Raw genomic sequence first — 23,397 nt, forward strand, 5'->3', positions numbered from 1 at the left:
TGACTGCTGCTCTAGTCTCAAGACTTATGCCACCTCTAATAGGTTTTCTCCAATATTGTTATCTTTTTGGCTCTATACATCTTTCCATCAACTCTGATCAGCTTCCTCAGTAAACAAATTCATCCCCACAGCTTAATGCTGTCACCAGACCAGAACACGTTTTCCACACGTTTGATGTGTCTCCTGCATTGCTTGTGGAAAACTGCGAAGAGGACTTTTGATGGCTTTGTTTCAACAAGAGCTTTCTCCTTGCCTGTCTTCCATAAAGCCCAAATATGCATAGTGCATAATTGATCTCCCATCTGAACTGTGGATCTCTGCAGCTCCTCCAGACTAACAAAGGGCCTCTTGGGTACGTCTCTGATTAAGGCTCTAACAAACCTCTGACAGAACAGCTTGATTTATACCAAGATTAAATTGCACACAGGTGGATTTACTAAAGTGACTTGGGAAGGCAATGGGTTGAACTGGATTTTATTTACAGTATATCAGAGTGATATATATTTAACACAAGCTACACTTTTCAGATTTTTATTTGCAAAATGTCGAACTATGCATAATTTTCCTTTGACTTAACAATAATCCGATTTCACATAATATAAAGAGGAGTTTGTGGTTGTATCAGGAGTAAATTTAAAGGCTCACGGGGTAAGAATATTGTTGCAATGTACTTTACCAGTCAACTTGTCCAGCTTTAGCTTCTTTTCAGTCCTTATATAGAGAACATCCTCTATCTCACAAAAAATGAGTACACCCCTCACATTTTTGTAAATATTTTACTATATCTTTTCATTGAACACTAAAGATATGACACCTTGATACAGTGATAAGTAGTCGGTATGCAGCTTGCATAACTGTGTAAATTTGCTGTCTCCTCACAATAGCTCAACACAGCCATTAACATCTAAACCGCTGGCAACAAAATTAAGTGAAAATGTCCAAATTGTGCCTGGTTAGCCACTTCTCCCCCTCTGTGTCATGTGACTCGTTAGTGTTAGAAAGTCTCAGGTGTGAATGGGGAGCAGGTGTGTTAAATGTGGTGTTATCGGTGGCCAAGACCATACAGTGATTTAAGAGGACAGATTCTACTAAGAGCAGGCCTCAGCATGGCCAACCAAAGCAGTTGAGTACATTTGCTCAGCATCATCCAGAGGTTGAAGGGGTGGGGTGTCAGCCTGTCAGGGATAAGACTATATGCCACACACTGCATCACATTGGTCTGCCTGGTTTTTGTCCCAGAAGGAAGCCTCTTATAAAGATGATGTACAAGAAGTCCCACAAACAGTTTGCTGAAGACAAGCAGGCTAAGGACATAGTGGAACCATGTTCTGTGGTCTGATTGAGACCAAGATAAACTCATTTGGTTCCGATGGTGTCCAGCATGTGTGTCAGCAACCAGTTGAGGAGCACAACAAGAAGTGAGCACTGCCTACAGTCAAGCATGGTGGTGGGAGTGACATGGTTTGGGCTGCATGTGTGCTGCCGGCTGTGGGGGGCTACAGTTCAGTTAGGGAACCATGAATACCAACATGTACTGTGACATACTGAAGCAGAGCATTATCCTCTCCCTACAGAAACAGGACTGTAGGGCAGTATTCCAACATGATTACGACCCCAAACACACCTGCCCTGCTGAAGAAACTGAGAGTAAATGAGCTGGACTGGTTAAGTATGTCCCTTGACCACCGGTGTCAAACTCCAGGCCTTGAGTGCTGGAGTCCTGGTACTTTTTGATGTGCCTCTGCTTCCCCACATCTGAGTCAAATAATTAGGTCATTGGCAGGACTCTGTAGAACTAGACTGCATGAATTACTAGACTGCAGGTAATTCAGCCATTTGGATTCAGGCGTGTTGGACCAGGGACACATGTAAGTTGCAGGATACCGACCCTTGAGGACTGGAGTTAGACACCCTTGCACTAGACCTAAACCCTGGAACATAATGGTGGCCAGACAAAACAATGACACTTTGGGCACAAATTGGACCCTTATGGCTGTACTCACCTTTGTTGGCAGCAGTTTAGACATTAATGGCTGTGTGTTGAGTTATTTTGATGAGAAAACAAATTTACACTGTTATACAGCTGTACACTGACTACTTTACATTGTATCAAAGTGCCATATCTTCAGTGTTGTCCTATTAAAATATATACAGTGTAAATACACAAGGTATTCTTAAATTTTCTGGTTCTGTGTTTGCTTGAAACAATTATTGAAATATTGTTTATTTATCTACCAGTTATCTACCAGTTTATGACCATGAAACTATTATAAAAACCCAAAATCTTTTTAATCTCTGTTTCTCAACAGAAATAAATAACATTACATTCAAGAAGAGATTTTATAGCTGAAGGATTATAGTGTGTGTTAACCAAACTGCAGCCAGCACCATCCTCAAGCTGCAGACAGCAGCTTGCTTGAACCTACTGTCAAACAAACACAAGTTCCTTTTGTTTTTATTTAGTTGTTAAATCCCATCCCACAGAAGCACAGAGTTGACTTCTCTGCACTTTTTAATACGTTTTAGGAATCTCTTGGCCCACTGTGATTCTGGTACATATTGTGACAAATCAACTGGAACAGATTTTTTTTCTTCTTTCTCTGTGTGCTTTTGTAAATAAGCTGTGTAATCATAATGTACCCTGCAGCAATACTTTCTGGTGGTAATTTACCAAATCAGAATCGGAATCCTGCTTTCGTTTTTTTCCTGCACGGAAAATTTGCACGCTGTGAATATGTTACGTAGCTGTTGTGCAAGGCTGTAAAATCAATATGAAACTTGTGATTAAGCTCCAAAGCCATTTAATCTGCAAATAAGTGTGTTTGGGAAGCAATGAGAACCCTTGACTTGTATTGTCAGGGATGGCAGAGAATGTGTATGTGCTGCTCTTTCAATGAATGGGAAATCTGTCTGAAATGAACAGTGAGCATAATTTGGAAAATTACTGTTTGACAGTGTGTTTTTCAATGTGTGTGTGTGAATGATTGGTTGTTGTGCTCATTAAACTTTACTCTGGCAGAAGCTGCAACCACGAGACGAATGATGTTGCTGAATTTCATTGGTTCCTGGTTCCTAATGCTACCAACATGCAGTGCAGCTCACTCAGATTATCTAAGGTCACATCTTGCTTTATCAAACAGTTACTGTGTTGAGATTTATTTTACATCATTTCCCCTTTACCCATTTCTAATTGCTTGCTTGATTACTTATATGTTATGCAGTTCATAAACACAATTTAGTGTAAAACTTATCTTGGTTGCAAAAGCAACTAACCAACGGGATAAACAAATTTTTTATTAAAATACCATTATGACCTGGAAAGAAACTACAAGTATTGTAGGTTCAGCTTTAAAATGTAAAAAGAAGACAAAACAGTAGGCATGTTATTAAAAACTGCCTTTAAACTCAGTTTATTCATCAGTTAAAAAAAGATAAAAATGTTCAAGACCATTTACCTAAAATATCTAAATCAGTAAATCTGGCTTTCATGTGGTTCATGTTGTCATGACGACCTCATGGCAAAGGTAAAAAGGGTTTTGGTCTTTGAATGTGGCACATGTTTTGACCTGTGTAAGCAAGATCTCCCGCAGCGCTCCATCGCTGCCAAGTTTGGCTTCAATAAAGGGTTTTACATACCTTTCTTTGTCCTTTGGGAGAGCCACTTGGACATTGCAGACAAGCAAGATTTCTTTAGCTCTGCTGAACAATCATTTTCCACTGCTCACTACAATTCGTTATTTAAATCAGGGCAAAAATGACTCTTGCTATTTCATTCAAAGCTTTATCCTATTCTGTTAACACCAAGAACATGAAAAGCAGATTATTTTGTGAAATATATTTAAGATAACAGATAAAAGAAAAGCGGCAAAGCTTCATCTTGAGTGTCTGATCCTTTTCAGTAAAACGGGTATACAGTCTTCCTGTTATTTTTCAGTGGCAGACTTATTTCTGTGTAAAAGGAGAAAATGAGCAGAGATTCACATTCTGTTCAAACTTAAGTCCACATGAATTAAAAGGTAGAATAAAACTTTTTGCTTTTTGGGCAACAAGCACTATAACAAATAATGGGTTTGACACAGTGAAGCTGGCCTCTTGATTTGTAGCTTCCTGTTTCACCGGCGCCGACGATGGCAGCCTCGGAGCTTCGCTCTCTCTTTGTTTGTGTATTTTGTGTGTTTTTATGTTTTTCGAGCCACAATCCTGTGGTCTCATTCAGTAGAGAGGAACTTCTCAACATCAGAGAGTCCTCTCTTGGGTTTTTTTCACCATCTTTCATTGATCCGAGGTTCAATGAGCTCCTGGCAAGCGTAGCTGCGGCTCTAAATGGGATCCTGCGCCGGAAGCGTCGGAGGGGAAAGCGTGTGGATCGGCTGGTACACTGGTGCGGTCAGAACTACCTTGAACTGAACCCACTCAAGACTGTGGAAATGGTGGTGGACCACCATCCTCAACAACAATGTATCGGCCGTGGACCACTTCAGGTTCTTAGGAACCACCATCTCTGAGGACCTGAAATGGTCTTCGCACATAGACACTGTTCGAAAGAAAGCCCAGCAGAGACTGTTCTTCCTGAGGCAACTCAAGAAGTTCAACCTTCCACAGGAGTTGTTGGTCATCTTCTACACTGCCATCATTCAGTCTGTCCTGTCTTCATGCATCTCAGTGTGGTTTGGCTCATCCACAAAACAGGACAGGTCCAGACTGCAACGAATAATTAGGACTTCAGAGAGAATAATCAGAGCTGACTTTCCCTCCATCCAGGACTTATACAGGTCTAGGGTCAAGAAAAGAGCTGCTAAAATCTCAGCAGACCCCACACACCTGCACATAAACTGTTCAGTTTTACCTTCAGGCCGCCGCTACAGAGCACTGTTTACTAAAACCAGCCGCCACAAAGACAGTTTCTTCCCCCGGGCTGTTTCTCTGATGAACATTCAATAGAGTACCAAACAACAGCATACAGATGTTGCAAATGCACCTTTTCTATTAGATATGTGTATATTGTACATTGTAAATTGTAAATTTGTATATTCTGTAATGCAAAAACAGAACAAAAGAGCAAAGTGTACAGGAGTCAAATTCCTTGTTTGTATGCACGAACTTGGCAATAAAGCTGATTCTGATTCTGATTCTGAAATACATGAAACAGCTCTGTCAGAAGCTACAAATCATATGCTAACTTTAGCATGTAGCATCAGAAACTGCCTGCTAACGTTATATAGCTAAACTGTAAGGACCATGTTAGAAAGGTTAGCCCTTACTCTGACACTCTGCAAAAACATTTAAACACAAAGTAATTAATTTAAACATTTATTTGTCTACTTCCATTAGATCAGCTGTGGGGCATCAGTAGGCAGAGTCATGTTTCCTTTTCGGTGCATCTGATTGGCAGCGGTGGGAGGTCCATCAGAATGTTTTGTTTGTAATTTGTTGTCATCGCAGCAGCGTCCTCTTCAGCAGTTGGTGCCCAAGGCAGCGGTCTATGTTTCCTTTGCCAAGAACTGGCCTTGCCTCTAACAGCACTAGGAGCTGTGTATTGACTTCAGGCAAATTTTACCAGCACGGAGCTGGTGGATCCGACTGGCTTTTTTATAAACACACATCAATACTTGACTCAGGTTAAGGGCCTTATTGATGCTAATTACAGCTTAATAAACATTTTTGGGAATTTACAAAGCAGCACCAAGAAAGAAAAAGAAAAAAAAAAAATCTGGTTTAAAAAGTCCAGATGTTTCCAGCAACCATCCTTGCGTTAAGCTTTCTGCTATAAGCGGCCATTACTTTTTCATCAGCAAAGCCCTGTTTGTTTACATGAGGGACAAACCTTCTTACCAGACAGCTCATTAAAAACAGTTTCCTATTTCATTCAAACAAAGTCAATGTTTGAGATATTCTTTGTTTTTGCAACTTTTTTTTTTTAGCAATTAGCCCCATTAGCTAGCAGAAACACCAGTCTCAGTGTATTTCTTAAGTTATAGATTTTCCACTCTTGTGCCAAAGCCTTTCAAGATGCTGAAGTTTTTGTAATGATTTATGCACTACAGTATATTGTTAACAAATTAAAAATACAACTTTGTTTATTTAGGTTTGCTTCCACGTTAGCTCTTTGGTGCTCCTACTATAGGGCTCTGGAGTAGAGGCTGACATTTTTTCGGGAGTCCCACGGGTCACGGGATTCCCGCGGGACGGGAGACAGCATCAGTAAAGATCACGTGATTTGGACGGTACAAGATAAAAAATGAACGGGAGCAGACGGGAGCGGGAGCTAACCAATAGGAGGGAAAATAATCCAGGATCAATTGTCTTTGTAAATGTAAAACTGAGACTTTGTTATAAACTTTAAGAAAAAGAAACTTGGATCGATGCCGCCATTGTGTAGTTTTTTTCCAAGAAGCATATACTATAATGCGAGTCAAACGAACTACACGACCCACAAGCCAACAGTGCTTCTGATCGATGTTTTCTACCTGCGTTCAGAATGGAGGGAGCAAACGCAGGTGGAGAACTGGACGTGGTAAAATTGGATTTGTAACGTAATGTCAGAAATAAGGACTTATCTATTAAACTCATAGAGCTGACAGGAAAGTCGCAAATATTACCGAACTTCAGGAGAGTTGAATGTAGCGGTGTTAACACGCAGTTTGCTAATTTAATGGCACATTTAATGTTACATTTCTTTCATGTTACATTTACTTCACTTATGGGACATTCACAACATTTATTTATTTAATGATGATTTTATTGTATTCATTTTGTCCAGTTTGACCCTCCATTCTTGATGCCTGTATAGGAGGTCATGTCAGAATTTGAATCAGGTGTTCTGGAGCAGACACACATCTAAAACTTGCAGGGAAGGGATCCCTGAGGACCAGGGCTGTGAACCATTGAGGTACAGTTTCTAAATTATGAAGGTAATGCCTTTTTGTCCTTTTGTTCAACAAGTACAGTTCTCTTACTAGGTGCATTTTTCTTTCGTTCCAGCAACTTGAGACATAAAAGTGATGTCATTGTTCAAAGGAAACAATCACTTAATAAATAAGTAAAATACAACTAGGTACATTTTGTTTATTCAACTAAGATAGGCATGGTCTGTTTCCTTGTTTGATATTTTATTATTTCTTCATTATTATTCTTTTTACCTTAACTGGCCTTTACTACAACTAAAAACAGGAACCTAACTGGTCCTTCAAAGAAAGAAATTGCCAAAAGACTAAATGAAAAAAACAAAAATGGGAGTGGCACAGGAGTGGGAGTCGTTCTGAATGGGAGTGGGAGTCAATTTACCAGGAGTGGGACGGGACAGGATTTTTTTCGTTATGCTGGCCTGGGATTGCGATGGGACAAGACATTTTTCTGTGGGAGCGGGATGGGACAGGAGAAAAAAATCCACTCCCGTGTCACCCTCTACTCTGGAGTTCAATAGAACCAAGTAGCATCTTCTCTTGCCATCAGGACTTGGGTATTTCTCTTTAGAACACCCCATGCCCTCCAGCACTGTGTCTTGATGACCTGAATCCAGTGATTACACGTTGACACTCTCTTCCCTTGGCTGCCAATGACACCAAAGCAGAAATGGCTGCGTTTATTGAAAGGCAGGGACTGACGACGAATGGCCCATCAGTTCAGTGATGGGTCTCTGTTCTGCCTTGTGGATGAACATTACAGGCATCTGTGCTGTTCTAATCTGTATGTCCAGTTAGAACAACTTTGAGCTGATTTGCTACTTAAGAGGATACAACTACAGTAGGGCTAGCAAATTCCAGCTTGTACCCAGCGCTACTCACATGGGACAATCAGTGCACCTTTCATCTAGTAGATCTGAACTTGTAGTCATTGCTGTACAGCCACATGACCTTACAGCTCATGGTTTTATCAGGTTTTAACTGTTCTGTCTGGGAACATTCCTTTTCTTTCTCTTGAGTATTTACTATAGCTGTATGAATCTGTTAGATGAGTCAACATTGGCCACTTATAAGGAATCTAGATGTTTTTGCAAATTTCTGCACTAAGGTCAAAAACAAAAGACTCTAGCCTAAACATTAAATGCACAGCTGTGTTTCTTGAAGCCTTCCAAGTAATTGTGGTAAAAAAAAAATCATGAGAAAAACAAGGCAGACTGAAAACAAAGTCATTTAAGGGGCAAGAGCTGTCATCAAAAATCTTTTAAAGGACAAAGAAAAAAGGCTGCTGGGGGTGTTTTTATTGAAGCTGTTTAGAAAATTCCTGAAATATTAAGATGCATTTCTCATCCTTCATGGTTTTTGTACACCTGGGTTAAAAAAAAAGTTGAATCTATTCTGCAAAATAGCATCTAATCATAATAAACATATATTTTAAAGGTGAAACTTATCTGTTGTACATATATATAACATTATCATGGCTATGAAGAGTTTAGATGCTCTGATTTAATAATCATATCCAATAATAATCATTCCTACAACAGAGAATAAAATGAATACATTATATGTAGGTATCTATTAGCTTGTATCAGTGTTTACAACCTCAGCTCTATAGAATGTCACAATAGCTTGAGGTAGTAGCTGCTAAGTGGTCTTCCACAATACTGCTGAAATATTCTTTAGCACAGCATGGGACCATCTGTATTTCAGTCCAGTCCTGTGAGCTGAAGATGGGAAACGCATGTCAGTCTCAAAGGTACTTGGACCTTGTCCGGTTCAGGTTCTCTGGTGCTTCGTAACTTTCAAACTTAGTTTTTCTTTTCTACCATTTCCCCCTTTGAATCTATTAAATAAAAATTTGTCATAAAAGTCTAAATTTGACCAATAAAATACATTTTCCCCTGACATCTGAGTCCGATTCTTGGTAATATTTTCGACATCCAGATGTAAAACACACAGAAAAAGAACATTCATGTTTTGATTAAGCCTTCCCCAATAAACATTGAGCACACATTAATTGGATCATCTCGTTTTTTCTTCTATAATCTGTCCGTGAGCGGTAAAATGTTTACTTGTTCTTGTTTGCTTTTATTTTTATTTTTTTAGATCTGTTGATGCTAAAATAGAGGCGAAATCTCCTCTTCATGTTCAGATCTTAACCCTGTGGAGATGTTTAATTCATGACCAAGATTAAATGGATTTAATTGATGAACTAAGTTGAAGTTACGAGAAGGATTAGATTTTTGTTAACTAGTGAGACTGGTCGAGTTCTGAACTCTAAAATATTTTGAATATCCACTACATCTTTCATTGGGATTTTATGTGATAGACCAACCCAAAGTAGTGCATATTTGTGAAATGGAAAAAAAGTAATACATGCCTATAAAAAATGCTTGTGTGACATGCCTTTTCATTCAGTTACCCTGATGCCCCTAAATAAAATGCAGTGCAATCATCAATGTGTTTTTGTTTTTGCATATTTTGTTAACTGCCAGGTTTTATTAAAGATTATGTTAAAAGGAATCTAATAATGGGATAAAAGAATAGTTAACTGGGAAACCTTTCAGAGTTCCTATGTTAAATAATCTGAAATAAATAAATCTAAACTTGTGCTAAATAGATTAGTATTGCTCATGAGTCATCATAATTCAGTTTTACTTCGACAATGCCAGTCTTGCACGGGTCGGTCAATAGTTTACACAAGCAGCAAATGTCCCATGTGACTAACAAAAAGGCAACGACCATTTATCTGTAGAGACTATTTTAAATTTGTTAAGTTTACTACTATCTTAGTGAAATGCTCTCATTTCTGGATAGAAGAGTGTTTTGCATTCTTTATTTGCCCTCTGATAACATTGTATAGGTAGCATCTCATTTGTTTTTCTCTTTGTAATTTAGAGTGTGGTTGTCCATGGTGTTCTGCTGGAAAATTCAATTACAGAGGCATTTTTTTTTCTTTATAACATCACTGCTTTCCATTTATTTTGTTGCTTGCCGTGAGATTTTATCTGACATGGAGGATGGACAGCATACTAACAACACAGATTTGGCCTTTCAGATAAAGTGATACACAGTTCTTGAAGGTTTTTTGCACTTTGTGAAAAGGGTGATCATTATCTTTTTATTTTCAATTTTTACATTTTCCCTTCAGCATGTACTTTTTTGCAGGTGTTTACTGAGATATCTGATGAAGATAGGTCTTTAACTTTATAAGCAGCTGAATTTGCAGATGCACACACAAACAAAACAAGTAGCAGCTCATTAACATGTTCATATCTTGTTACATTGCAACCCGAGCTTTAGTGTTATATCAAATCTGTTATATTCAACATTCAATTAAAAAAGCTGATTTCTTATCTTACTCATGCACTCTACAAATCTGGCTTTTTATAGAAGAGTGGCGAAAAGACATCAATGGTTCAAAGATGAAAGAAGTCCCCTCTGCAGAAGAAGGTGCTGTGGTCAGATGAGACCAAATTTAACTTTTTAGCCTACATGCAAAATGCTCTGACGCAAATTACTCTGACAACGACATCACCGTGGTGAAACATGGTGTTAACAACATCATGCTGTGGGATGCATGGAGGTGTTGTGGAAATGCTTAAAAAAAACAAGTTAGTGGCTGCAAAAGATTTTAGACTGAGGGATTCATCTTCCAACAGGATAAGGATCCTCACCATACAGCCAGAGATACAGTAAATAAAAAAAGCACCCCACTCTACTCAGATCTTTATATGCAGAAAAGTTTGAAACGATAAATACTGTCCTTCCATAATACAATTATGCACAGTTTTGAAGTTGTTGTAAAACATAAATACCAATAGAAAACATGCCATGTTGCCACCTGTTTTAGTTAGTGAGCTTCTGGAGGCAATAGCCTTTCTGTTTGCATTTTCTTACCGAGCATGTCTAGGCTTCCTGTGGATATTGCAGTTTCTTGTCAAAAAACATGCATGTTAACTGGAGATTAGAAGTAGCCATCTGCTCTAAGTGTGTAAATGGTTGTTTTTGTTATGTTTGTTTTTCCCATGTGATTTCCACCTTTGGGGTATCAATTAATCAATCAAAATGATTGACCATCGAGCTTTCCAGGGTGTCCCCAACTTTCACCCAAGGACTGCTGATGACATATACCAGCCCCTTTTGTAAACCTATTCAAATTGAAACAGTCAGTCATTTTCTACTGTTTATTCCATTGTGGGTCGCAGGGAAGCTGGTGCCTATCTCCAGCAGTCTTTGGACGAGAGGCGGGGTACACCCTGGACAGGTCGCCAGTCCATCGCAGGGCAACACATAAACAACCACGCACACACTCATTCATACACCTAAGGGCAATTTAGAGAGACCAATTAACCTAACAGGCATGTCTTTGGACTGTGGGAGGAAGCCAGAGTACCTGGTGAGAACCCATGCATGCACGGGGAGAACATGCAAACTCCATGCAGAAAGACCCCCGGACGGGAATTGAACCCAGGACCTTCTTGCTGCAAGGCAATAGTGCTACCAACTGCGCCACCGTGCAGCCATTTTTCAAGAATACATTCAGGATGTTGACTAATTAGACATAGGTATTAATTACTCCTCTGGTGTTCAAACAGCCAGTAAATCTCATGTGGTGCCTGAGCACTTCCAGACATAAGATTTTGACATTTTTGACAGCCTAGTAAAAAAAAAAAAGATGTCACAAGAGGGTTGGAATTGCTGTGGAAATAATGTGGCAGCCTAACTCAGGCTGCTGCTGAGTGTGGGTGATGATTGTCAGACAACTACAAATAGTAGCTATCCTTACATGGTTTAAGATGTTATATAGAGTAGCAGTGGCTGTCAGATGTAGGGTATCTGAGCTTACACAAGCAGCAACACGTGGGATAGAAATAAAAACAAAACGTAGTCTATCATCTTGAAATTCATGAAAACTTCATCTAGTTAATGAAATTATCATGTTTAATGGGTTTTGGCATTAACACCAATGTTTTAGGTGGAGACAGACATGAAAACTGCAATAGGTAGACTGGTCTAACCTGGACCTAATTATTCTACACTGTTTGAACATCATTTGATGCACTGTCTGGCTTTGTAAAACCTTATAAGCTAAACAAGAAACTGCTTATTGGCGTGGTGTCATTCATACAAGAGCCCTCTCTGCTTCAGACACCATAGTGATTTTTGAAAGTCAATCCTGGTTTAGGGATCAAATAGGTGGGTATTATTGGCTCGTTTCTTGGTAGTCTTTCCTGATTGGATCTTAATTGGTATAGGCATTGAACTTTTTTCCCTTGTCTGAATACTGAGACGTGGTGTCCTTTTGTTAGGGTCAGGTTAGCTCTAAATAGCAGGTGCCGGCAAATGATAAGGGAGCAGCTACTACTACTCTGATCTAAGGGAGTAACCCTTGGTGTAATTCAGCTAAACTTAAAACTACTTGTTACTTTAGACATTAGCATGTCTTGCTGTTTTGGTAGGGTTTTGATCTCATGTAAAATTAAAGGAGAAACAAAGTAACCACATTAAATTCTTAGCAAAGCTAAGTACTGTATGCTAAAGAACATCATTACCATGCATCGCCATAACCACACAAATGTCTCTCCAAATTAACTCTCGTAAATGGATTTGAGTAATTTCGGAACAAACTTTAACTATTTGACTATTAAGAGAGCGTCATTATTAAGACTTCTTGTTCTCCAAAATAAAAGCTCTTCCTCTTTGATTTCTTGAACAGTTTGACATAATCTCACCTTAATGTATTTCTTCTAGGTTTCCTTTAACATAAATGCATATATTAAATATAATTAACTGTATCTAGTGGGGTAGATATCCTTTAATTTTCTAAATAATTCACAGTAGTGAAGACGAGAAATTAACTTTGTCTAACTATTTTTATGCAACCAAAAGCACAACTGGCGACAAACATTAAAAATTAGCTTAGGTTATAAATGTCTGGTGATATGAACACCGGTCCCTACATAAAAAAACTAGTAAATGAAACATGGTGAAAATACTGCAGGTGACCAACTGAATTTGGCAGCTGCTGTTAAAAACTCTGAATACCTTGATGGGTCAAACCTAAAGCTGATAATTGTTCACTGAAAACAGATTTTCTAAAACAGATTTATCATTTGTGAGACATTATTCAATTTGCGAAAACACAAAAGGGTTAATTTTTATTACATTTTTGGCATTAGGACCATGGATCGAGATTATTGATCACTGATTACAGATCATTTAAAATGCTGTTTCTGATTTGTAAAACCTTCATTGCAGTGTTTTTGTGCTTCCTGGTAGCTTTATCAATCAGGTTCTTGTTCCAGTATAGCTGAAGTACAGAACTTTATGGAGTGCTAGAAGGTCCACATTACGCCACAGCAATTATGTATTTGTAGTAAAATCTAGTCTAAAACATAGTTTACTGGGGAATAGAGTTAAGTTAGTGAATCTTTAGTTGTTTTAGTCTCCTCACTTCAGCATTGTACAGTTTTGTTGATGCTTGGGTTATAAGTGCATTCAGGTTTCTAAAGTTTATTAGATCCCCCAGGACTTTTAGTCATGGGAGCCTTCATTTTGCTCTGGGAACACTTAATCCGTTTTCATCCTCAGGGAGAAAAATTGTAAGAAGGTTTTCAGTTAAAGACAAAATACATTCTTTATAGTTTTCTGTGGGCAGAATGAGGAATGGATTTTTTAGTCTCTCACTGACGGAATATTAATAATCTAGGAGAAATGGTGCTGAACTCTTTTGGTGGGAAGCCAGTCAACAGGTGAGAGTTTGGGTACATCTACGTCAGGCTGTAGGAACCATGTCTGTTCTGTAGGTATGAGAAAAACGTTAGGACCTTACTTAAAAAGGTTTCACTTTAAGCACAGTGTTCTAAAGAGCAAAGTTTAGAAAACTATGGAACGCTTTGCCACTCCAGACTAAATCTCATTTGGAAATCTACTTTTACTCATTGGCCTTCAACACAACTGTTTTATTTATCTGTTTTATGTTACTGTTCAGCACTTGTTTCAGCCTTCTTTTAAGCCTTAGTTGAAGTGCTTTATAAATAAAATTATGTTGATCAGTCTCATATCTGTTCTATCTTAGAAAAAAGCAAATTAGATTTAATTTTTATACAGATCAATTTTATCAATCAAAATAATTAGTTATTAATATGAATCATCCTGAGGTCTATTTTCCGATGACTAAAGTAAAAATGGAATGAACAAAAAAATAATTTTAACAATAATACTGATGCTATTTTTGGAGGAAAATAAATAAATGCTCAAAATATTTACTCTACTGGAGGGGGGTCTCTTTCTCTTTTGAATCAGCTGGGTTTCTTTTGTGGTTCTGTGTGTCGTTTGTTCTCTTCCTTTTTTCCTCTGAGTCGGTACATACAGTAGCTCACCAGAACAGAGAGCTGTGCCAATAAGATGAAATAATGGCTGCCTATAACACAGCCAATGCTTCACGTTCTCAAAGTTTCCAACATGTATTCATTCACGAAAGAAACTCTTCTTCTTTTAGGTCAGTTAGGACTTCCAAAATAATCTATACTTGCCAAATGCCAGAATAAGGAGAGAGGTTATTTTTTGGAGTTTTTCCTTTACTTGCTTCAAATTCAGAAGTTTGCTTCTAGTTTGTTAATATTTGATAAAACCGCCTTTAAATTGCCTTACTTGGGTCAGATGTTTAGGGTTTGCTTTCACAAGCTTCTCACAATAGTCTGCTTGAGTTTGAGCCCATTCCTCCTGTCAGAACTGCTGGAACAGAGTCAGGTTTGTAGGCCACCTTGCTCTCACACATCTTTTCACCTATGCCCACACATTTTAGTGTGACTGAGATCAGGATAGTCAGTCAAAAACATTGACGTTATTGTCTTAAAGCCAAGTTTTAAACTCATTTTCTTTTACTTCCTGGCTGATGTCATGAGATGTTGCGGCAACATTGCTACACAATGTTCTCTCCTCAAAATGCCATTTATTTGGTGAAGTGCACTTGTCTCCTGCTGTGAAACACCCACACATGATGCTGCCAATCTTGAACTTCACATGTTCGGTGTAGTTCTCAGGTTTGTAAGCTTTCAAGCTGTTTCTTTCAAATAAGATGATGTCATTATGGCCAAACACTTCAATTTTTGTTTCATCAGACAGAACATGTCAACAGATGTTAAGGTCTTTGCCCCACTTTTTATGTTTGTTTGGGATTATTAGCTTCATCCCCTGAGTAGCTTTTCAGCTCATACCTGTCCAGGACCCGTTTCACTGCGAATGATGTAAGACCTACCAGCTTCAGCTGCCATCACAACTCCTTTGGCTTTGAAGAAAGTTATACAAATGTGTCTAAAAAGATATTCTGGCATTTAGTAAATAGAAATAATTATGGCGATCCTAACTGACCTGAAACAGAAAATATTTAATCCGATTGAATGCCAGTGAGGAAACAATGTGCTGATTATTTTTATACAGTAAACGTGTGAAAGTTCAAATCTGAGCTGTGTGCGGTCACTACACTTGAAAGGCTTTACAATAGTATCAATACAATAGTAGCTTTCTGTATTTTCTGTTCCTCCTTAGTGAATATAGGTGCCAGGGCTCTTCTTTCACATAAGGCTACATACTGTTCCAGCTGCCTCCTGAACAGATCAGCTACTTCCTTTGGTTTTTGGCTCTTGCCTAGCAACCAGCTCTGCATAGCCTCGGCATGGTTCCCAAGCCCAACTACAGTGGTGAGCTCGACACAACAGGGTGTCTATTTGCAAGCAGCCGCATGTAAGAAGCTGTCGTTGGGAAGTTTATGAAAAATCCCTCTAAAGGATCACCATCTATCTTAATCAGTGACATTACCCTTTACCAAAACCAAATGGAGTTTGATCTTTTAAGTTTTCTTTAAAGCCCTTCTCCTATATGCTCACTGCTCTCATATAGCCTGAGTTACATTAGCCACAAATAAACAGCTTGAATTCATGCAAGATATACATTATTTTTTACAATTTTGCATTTCCGTTGCTGCTTGTTGTGGGAAATCCACAATAACACTTGCAGTACATATAAATCGTACATATAAATAAAAGATTAGCATTTTGTCTACTGAATCAGTTTTGAGGTCCTCTGATTTGTGTGGAATCTAGGAGGGGAAACTCATACTGTATTCAGCCTGCAGCATGTTCTAGTGTGATTCACCTCCTAGTTTGTAAGCCCAGGCTTGTCAACACTGATAAAGAACAACCTCCTGGGTATAAAATTGTTATCTTCACATTTAACGCCAGGCTGCGTTGTTATTACTCGAGAGATGTGTCCCTTTTCTCCAGGCCGGCCTGTTGTGTTTGCTTGAGAAGAGCAGAGCTGCCACTTAGACTGAACCACTGTCCTTTCTATGAAACAAGTACATTCACAGCAGCATCTATGAAAGAGTTGTTCTTATCACTGGTTACTCATTTTTAAGCCAATGGTTCTGGTTCTGATTTACAACTAAGACATTTCCAAAACATTTCTTTCTAATTAGGAACATGTGAATCTTGAAGAATAGTCTTAATGTATTGATGTTCTCCATGGGTTTCAGTACAATCTGTTAAAGTGTATCATTGTCTCTGTGTTTCAGACAGGAAAACCACCTGTGGAGGATCTGTTCTCAGATCTGTGTGATGGACGACGCCTGCTGGAGTTGCTGGAGGGACTTATAGGACATGAGCTAGTAGGGACACACATACACACACTACTCTTTTACTACAATCGATAGAACTGGCCCACACATAGATCAGAGAAGCACATCTGGTGCTCTGCATGCCCGCAGCTAAAAGCAGACCTTTGAATGAAGCCTTTGGTAAATGCCAAATTTTGACATGTTTGCTAGTCTAATGGCATCAAAGCTATAAACAGGAGCGGTTTATCATTTTCCATCAACAAACACTATGTTCAGTTAGAAAACCTTTAGACATTGAGACTGGGTGTCTGTTTACTCTGAACCACACAGACATCCTGCAACACCCAGGGTTTGATTTTACTGACCCTCTTGGTCTGACTAGCTTTTACATTTTCCTCTCTGTCTAATGTGAGGTTAACTATTGGAAAAGTAATACTGTACTATATTGTATCTTTTAAAATGTGTTGTATTTAGTTCTGGAATAAGTATTTAGATTTCCAGCAATATAGCAGTTGAAATCAGTCTGTGTAGCAAAGTGTAAGAAGCGTTTTCCCCCTCACAGATTCCTCCTGTTTTTTGCTTATTTGTCACACATTAATGTTTCAGATTATTAAATATGGGTTTAATTTATTACTGTCTCTATGGGGAATAAATGAAATTGTGTATCAACTGTGAATTTTCCACATCTTTTGAAAAGTCTAGTTTCACTCTTCATAGACCAATGCCTAATTTGTAGACACAAGAAATCACTTAAATAGAACCTGTATGACAGCATGAAGTAGACAAGATCTCAAAAAGCAACACGATTCCCTGATCTGAAATTTTTTAAAACGAATGAGAAACATCATTGATTTTAGACCATGTTTTTGGGAGTGTGTGTTAAACATGTCTGTAGTGTGGTGGCTTCAGGATCTCAATGACTTTCCATAATTGATGAAACCATAAATTCACAGCAGGACAGTAATCTACACCTCTGATTGGTAAAAAAACAAAGATAAGGTTTTGTTGTGGCCTAGTCAAAGCCAAGACCTAAATCAGATTAAGATGAACAGGCATGAACAATTCTACATAGATCAGTGGGCTTAACTTCTCCACAGACAGTGGACAGTGCCGCATGGCAGTTGTTGCTGCCAAAGGTGGGACAACCTGTTATTAGGTTCAGGGGTCACTTACTTTTCCACATAGGGAAAGGTCGGATTGAATAGTTCTTTTCCCTTCATAGTTTGAAAACTGATTTTGGTGTCACTCAGGTTATCTTTGTCTGATATAAACATTCGTTTGATCAGAAACATTTAACTGTGACAAAAAAGGCAACAAAGAAGAACTCTGCAAGGGGGGCGCTACATCTTCTCAGCACTGTAGCTGAACTATAATTGCAATTGTGTTCATAATTAGGAAGAAAGGCAGTCTTGTTAAGACATGGTTTATTTTCTAAAGTTTAAAGCACTCAAATGTTTTCAAGGTCTTCAGTGTTCTTCTCTTGTTTTCTCATCTTTATTTGCCATGCCAGTGCCACTTTCTTTACCTTTCCTTCAAGGAAAAATTACCATAGATCTTATTTTGTACCAGCATCCACACACACATCGCAAATGCACACTTTTATTGTAGTTTGGCTTTTCACCCAGCAAGGTCTGCTTATTCCTCATTCATATCCTCTGCCTGCTTCCTGTGTGTGTGTGTGTTTGTATGTGTGTGTGTGTTTGTAGGTGAGACTGGAGAGAGGGACCACCCGTGTTCACTCGCTTAACAATGTCAACCGTGCTCTGCAGATCTTGCAGAAGAACAATGTGAGTATACACACACTAAAACTCTTTGCTCTGACTAAAGATGCTCTGTATATTAGTAACTGGACATAATACATTTTAAAATGGCAATCTGCTAAATATTGACAATGTCATCCTTTGCTGACATGTATCTGCTGTCCTTTACATCTTCTTAATTTATACCTAGAAGCTTATAGCATGAATAAAACATTCATGCTTTTTCTATAAAATTAGTGAACCTGCAGTAAGACTGTAGGATTATGATGCCATTAACCAGAATATCTGGGGCTTTAAACCTTACCTTGTCTTTCGGCCTCAAATCTGTTTGAGCTAACTTGGTAAGAAAACCCAACAGTGATGTCTACTGCAACACCTCAAGATTTACAACCTGTAAATCTTTAACAATAAGCCTGAAATAATGAAGGGACATTCAGAAATCCTACTAAACTGATAAAGCTCTAAGGGCTTTCCAGACTTTATCAGACTTCCATGAAGCCTTGAATGAAAAGATCTATGCTTAATCAGTTAACTATCTGATGTAAAGATAAAAAAACAGATTAAGAATTTGAAGTTTTGTCTTCCACGTCCATATGTATCCAGTTCCTCGTCAGCAGAGTAGCACTGAATTTTCCCACCTCATGTCTGATTTCAAACACTAGTCTCTTGCAGTCTGGATCTCAGCCTGGAACAGCCCACAGTCTTAGCTCTTAGTCATCGAATGATGAGATTCAGCGAAAGTTGGAGGTGGTATTATGTGACCTGAATTTAACAGTTAAAACCTCACATCCCGTTTAACACACATGCTATGTTACCAAAAGCCATAGCTCATTTTCCCAAATGAGTGAAATTGTTTCTTTTTGTTTGTTTGGATTTTACCAAATACTTTAATGGAAAAACTGAAGCATTAGTCACACTAAAGGTGCCAAAACAGTAATGGAGGTGCTTTAATGCGTATGCCTAGCACTCCTAATCATAAGTTCTGAGTGTTTTTGATAGAGCTTGACAGCACACACCCCTTTCTTTTATGGAGACAGAGTAAAACCAAAGGAGGTAAATGAAGCAGTCCTTGTGTTGGGAAAACAAAGCCATCATGAGATTTTTGTGTCTCTGCTACTCGGCAGGTTGATTTGGTGAATATTGGAGCGGCAGACATTGTTGATGGGAATCACAAACTGATTCTCGGACTCATCTGGAGCATTATTCTCCACTGGCAGGTGTGTTTGAGGATGCATGCGTGTGTGTGTCATTTTCAGTGAACATTTGGCTACAAAGAATTTTTTTAATGTTCACCCAGTAGATGATAGGTGACTTTAATATTTACTGCTAAAAAATAAAGCAGCTCAGTCATCAGAATTGCTCACATTTGTTTCATATTATGCTAAACAAATGCTACACATCCCGTTTTGATGCATGTCAGGATCATTTTATCATTCCTATCTGAACTGGGTTCTTCAGATGTTGTACCTGTCAGTCTGTAATCATGTTGCAAGAAGCTCAAAGCAGTCAGGCTGCTACAAAGAAGAAAGACGTGATACATTCTTCCTTACAGGCAGAATATGCATACTGACGCCATAAGGAAAATATTTTTACACTGTAGCCTTACACCCCATCGAACATATGGGTTCTCTCATTATCTTTTTTCTTAAGTACCTGGCTGGGAGAGCAAGAAGCAATATAAAATAGACAGGAGGAGGAATATCAAATTTGTCTTTACTATTTTTTTTTCTTGCGCAATACCATGCCTTGCAAAATATCCTTGATAGACAAACCTGAATAGAATTTACATTATGTGCTAGACCAAAACATGATACCAAATATCTGTAAAGTGGAAGGACAATGATGCATCATTTTTATTTCTTTATTTATTTTTTGTTGAAAGAAAACCCTAAGGAGTCCAGTTTTATGTTTGCCACAAGCCATGTAGATCACACAGTAAACATGTTGGAAGAAAAGGGCTCTGTTGAGCTGGTACCAAAAGTGATCTTTTGGGCCTACATACAAAATGCTGGGTGTGGAGAAAAACTAACACTGTACATCCCTTTCATGGAATATATGAAATAATGGTGGGCAGCATGCTGTGGGGATGCTTTTCTTTAAAAGGGACAGTCCTGAAGAGCTAGTGTCCTTACAGTGTGAGATTTTGCCAGGTGAATTATTCATTTGATTCAGGTATGTTAAACTAGGATTACATTAAGAAACATGCGGGATCAAAGTGAATGGCCCAATCAAAGTCCATACCTAAGTCTAATTAGGAATATGTGGCAACACTTGAACCTGACTGTGTGTGAGCTATTTTGCAATTAATGTGGAGTCTAATTTTCAAAACTGGTAGAGGCAAAATTCCCTTTACCTTACAGCTTTACTTGGAGTAAAAAGAATAATCTACAAACTACCGACTCAGGGGGCTGAATCCAAATTTATACCATACTTTTCAGATTTGTATTTGTAAAAAGGTTGAAAACCATCGTCATCATCAATTTCCTTCCATTTCACAATTATGCATTTTGTGTTGGTTTATTACATAAAATCCCAATAAAAAACATTGACCTTTTGATAAAATGGGGAAATGTTTAAGGGGTATGAATAGTTCTGCAAGGCCATGTAATTATGTTTGTGCTACAAAACAAAAGCTGTATAAAGTCAAACAAGTTTCCGAATCTGGAGTAAGATTAAATGAAGTTAGTTTCGTTAGGGTTGAGATAGTTTTAGAATTTAAAATCATTATCAGCTTTGCTGATTGCAAATCATTCCCAAATCATAACGTGCCCTCCCCTGTGCTTTGCACTGGGGATTTCACATCATGCATTCATCTAATTGACACTGAGGATATCTGTGTTGCATTAGGTTTTGGTGTGTTTCCTATTTTAGTCTCTTCTATAAGTTCTTTTGGCATAAGAGTGGAATCTTCCCAGAAACTCTGCTTTGCAAGGCTCCTGTATCGGCCTGTTGATGCAGTTAGCTTGAGCTGTCATTCAAGCAACCTTTGGCCAGTTATCATGTGGTCAAAAAGTATTCCATACACTTTCACGCCTATGCATGCTCTCATGCTCACCCTTCACAAAAACTAGCCATGAATTCAGCCCTGACAGATTAAGAATGAATAGATTCGAATTAGCACCTCATTATTTAAAGATTGGAAGCTAAATAAACTGAAGAGTACCTAGTTAAAACACTGTGATTGATGCTCTGATTTAATAAAACTGACAACAATGGGAAAAATTTCAATTTATATTATATAAAAAAACACTCTGTAGTGCTAATTTGGCTTTACTTTCATGTTCATGTTTGAAGTAAAATAAAAATGTTTGATAACTCATCTGCCACCTCTAAGTAGAGCTCACACAAGGTGCATGTAAAACCACATACCTGCACTACTCCACATAGCATTATGAGTTTGATTGTTATTGCTTGTATGTTAATGATTTGTTTTTAAGTCTTTAGAAAAATATGATTTATATTAACATGAGGTAGAGTATATTAGGCACCCAAAGCGCCAGTCAGAAATTTCAGACACTCATCATGGGCGTTGATGCCATAATAATTATGGCCTTTTAATGATGCATTTGAACAGTTTTTTTCCAGGGGTGGATGGAAAAATACATGTCGACTACAAGTTTTAAAACTACCACTTATGTACACAAGTTTGAATTTAATGCATATATTCTCTAATCCACACAGGGCCAATATTATGGATACAGACACAAATATATACATACACCCAGTCTAAGTTTGGGAATTGATGACATTTAGAAAGTTGCACCTAGACCAGACAATTGTTCTCATCATCATCAGGCTTCAGACATAGTTTTGGCTGAACATTTTACTTACTCTTCTCTAAATGGTCAGGTTTATTTAAATCGGCTGGTCTTCTGGAATGGACCTAGCTTTTAATTATCATCTATACATTTTCAATAGAGTTAAAAGACGGACTTTTGGGAGGGCGTTCAGTAAGCCTTCCAAAATCAGTTGTGTGTTTGGGACCATTGTCCTGCCGTATGTGTCCAAGTTTCAACTATCTGACCCAAATTGACCCCTACAAGTGAAAGGAGGCAATAATGTTCAAGGACGGATTCTGCAACACCAGTGTCACTGTCTGCAGTGAAGCTAGTTTAATATCAGTATGAACTGAAACGGTGCCAAAAAGAAAGAGGCCCTGCTAAAAAATCAACATTTTCAGGCTCAGCTGAAATGTGCAGCAGCGCACATAGGCAAGGCTAATGTCTTCAGGAGAAAGGTTTTATGGTCAGAGAACACCAAGATTGAGCCGTTTGGCCACAATAACAAGACGTATGTTTGGAGAAGTCAAGCATGGTGCTGGTAGCATCATGCTGAGGGTTTCGTTTCACTGCCAGTACTACTGTTACATTGCACAAAGTGGATGGAATAATGATTAAAAAAAATGATGAAAAATAATGATGACTACCTCCAAATTCTTCAATTTTACTTCAACAGCTAGATGGTTACAACCTGAACAATATTGAGCCTTCCAACAGGACAATGATCCTAAACATACATCAGAACAATTTTAGATTTTATTAACATGGCCAAAATTAAGCTCCTGGAACGGTCCCGACCTCAACTATAGTGAAAACCTATAGACAATTTTAAAATGTAGGACATAAACTTTTTTAATAATCTGTTGAAATGTTTAAATATCTAGCCAGAATAAAGCCAGGACCTCAAGCATGCCCCAAAACATGAGGTGTCTCTGCAACGTCTCTGCAAAGATCCAAATATGAGTTGCAATGTATGGACAGTATGTACATGAGCCTGTATGCAAAATACTGACCCTTCAAACTTGGTCATTACTCTTGTTTTTTAAAATTCGTAGAGGTTTTAAATTGTTTCATCATCCGAACCTGGAAAGAAAATAGTTTAAATAAATTATCAAAAGTCCAAAATTTATATCCATGTCCATGATGAATGGATTTAAAATCCAGCTGGTCCTTTTTTTCCCGTTTTATATAAGCTTGTTTGTCAAAAAAGTCTTGGAAGCAAACAGCTGTTCAGGTCCAAATAGAATGACATTTATTGTAGCCACAGTGATCTGCGTTTGATCCAGGTATCTCAAAAAAAAAGGCATCATCATTTTCACTTTCATAAGTATTACTACTGT

At 38.2% G+C, this 23,397-nt stretch overlaps 1 protein-coding gene across 1 annotated transcript in view; it reads left to right on the top strand.

Moving 5' to 3' along the window:
- dmd (dystrophin) overlaps nt 1-23,397 on the top strand; it is a 361,839-nt gene that overhangs the window by 128,919 nt on the left and 209,523 nt on the right. Inside the window, exons 3-5 of the mRNA XM_047355828.1 lie at nt 16,477-16,569; nt 18,225-18,305; nt 19,403-19,495. Of these exons, the coding sequence (XP_047211784.1) occupies nt 16,477-16,569; nt 18,225-18,305; nt 19,403-19,495 (267 nt within the window). The remainder of the gene's footprint in view (nt 1-16,476; nt 16,570-18,224; nt 18,306-19,402; nt 19,496-23,397) is intronic.

This window comes from Girardinichthys multiradiatus, chromosome 24 (assembly GCF_021462225.1).
Source record: "Girardinichthys multiradiatus isolate DD_20200921_A chromosome 24, DD_fGirMul_XY1, whole genome shotgun sequence".
Taxonomy (NCBI): domain Eukaryota; kingdom Metazoa; phylum Chordata; class Actinopteri; order Cyprinodontiformes; family Goodeidae; genus Girardinichthys; species Girardinichthys multiradiatus.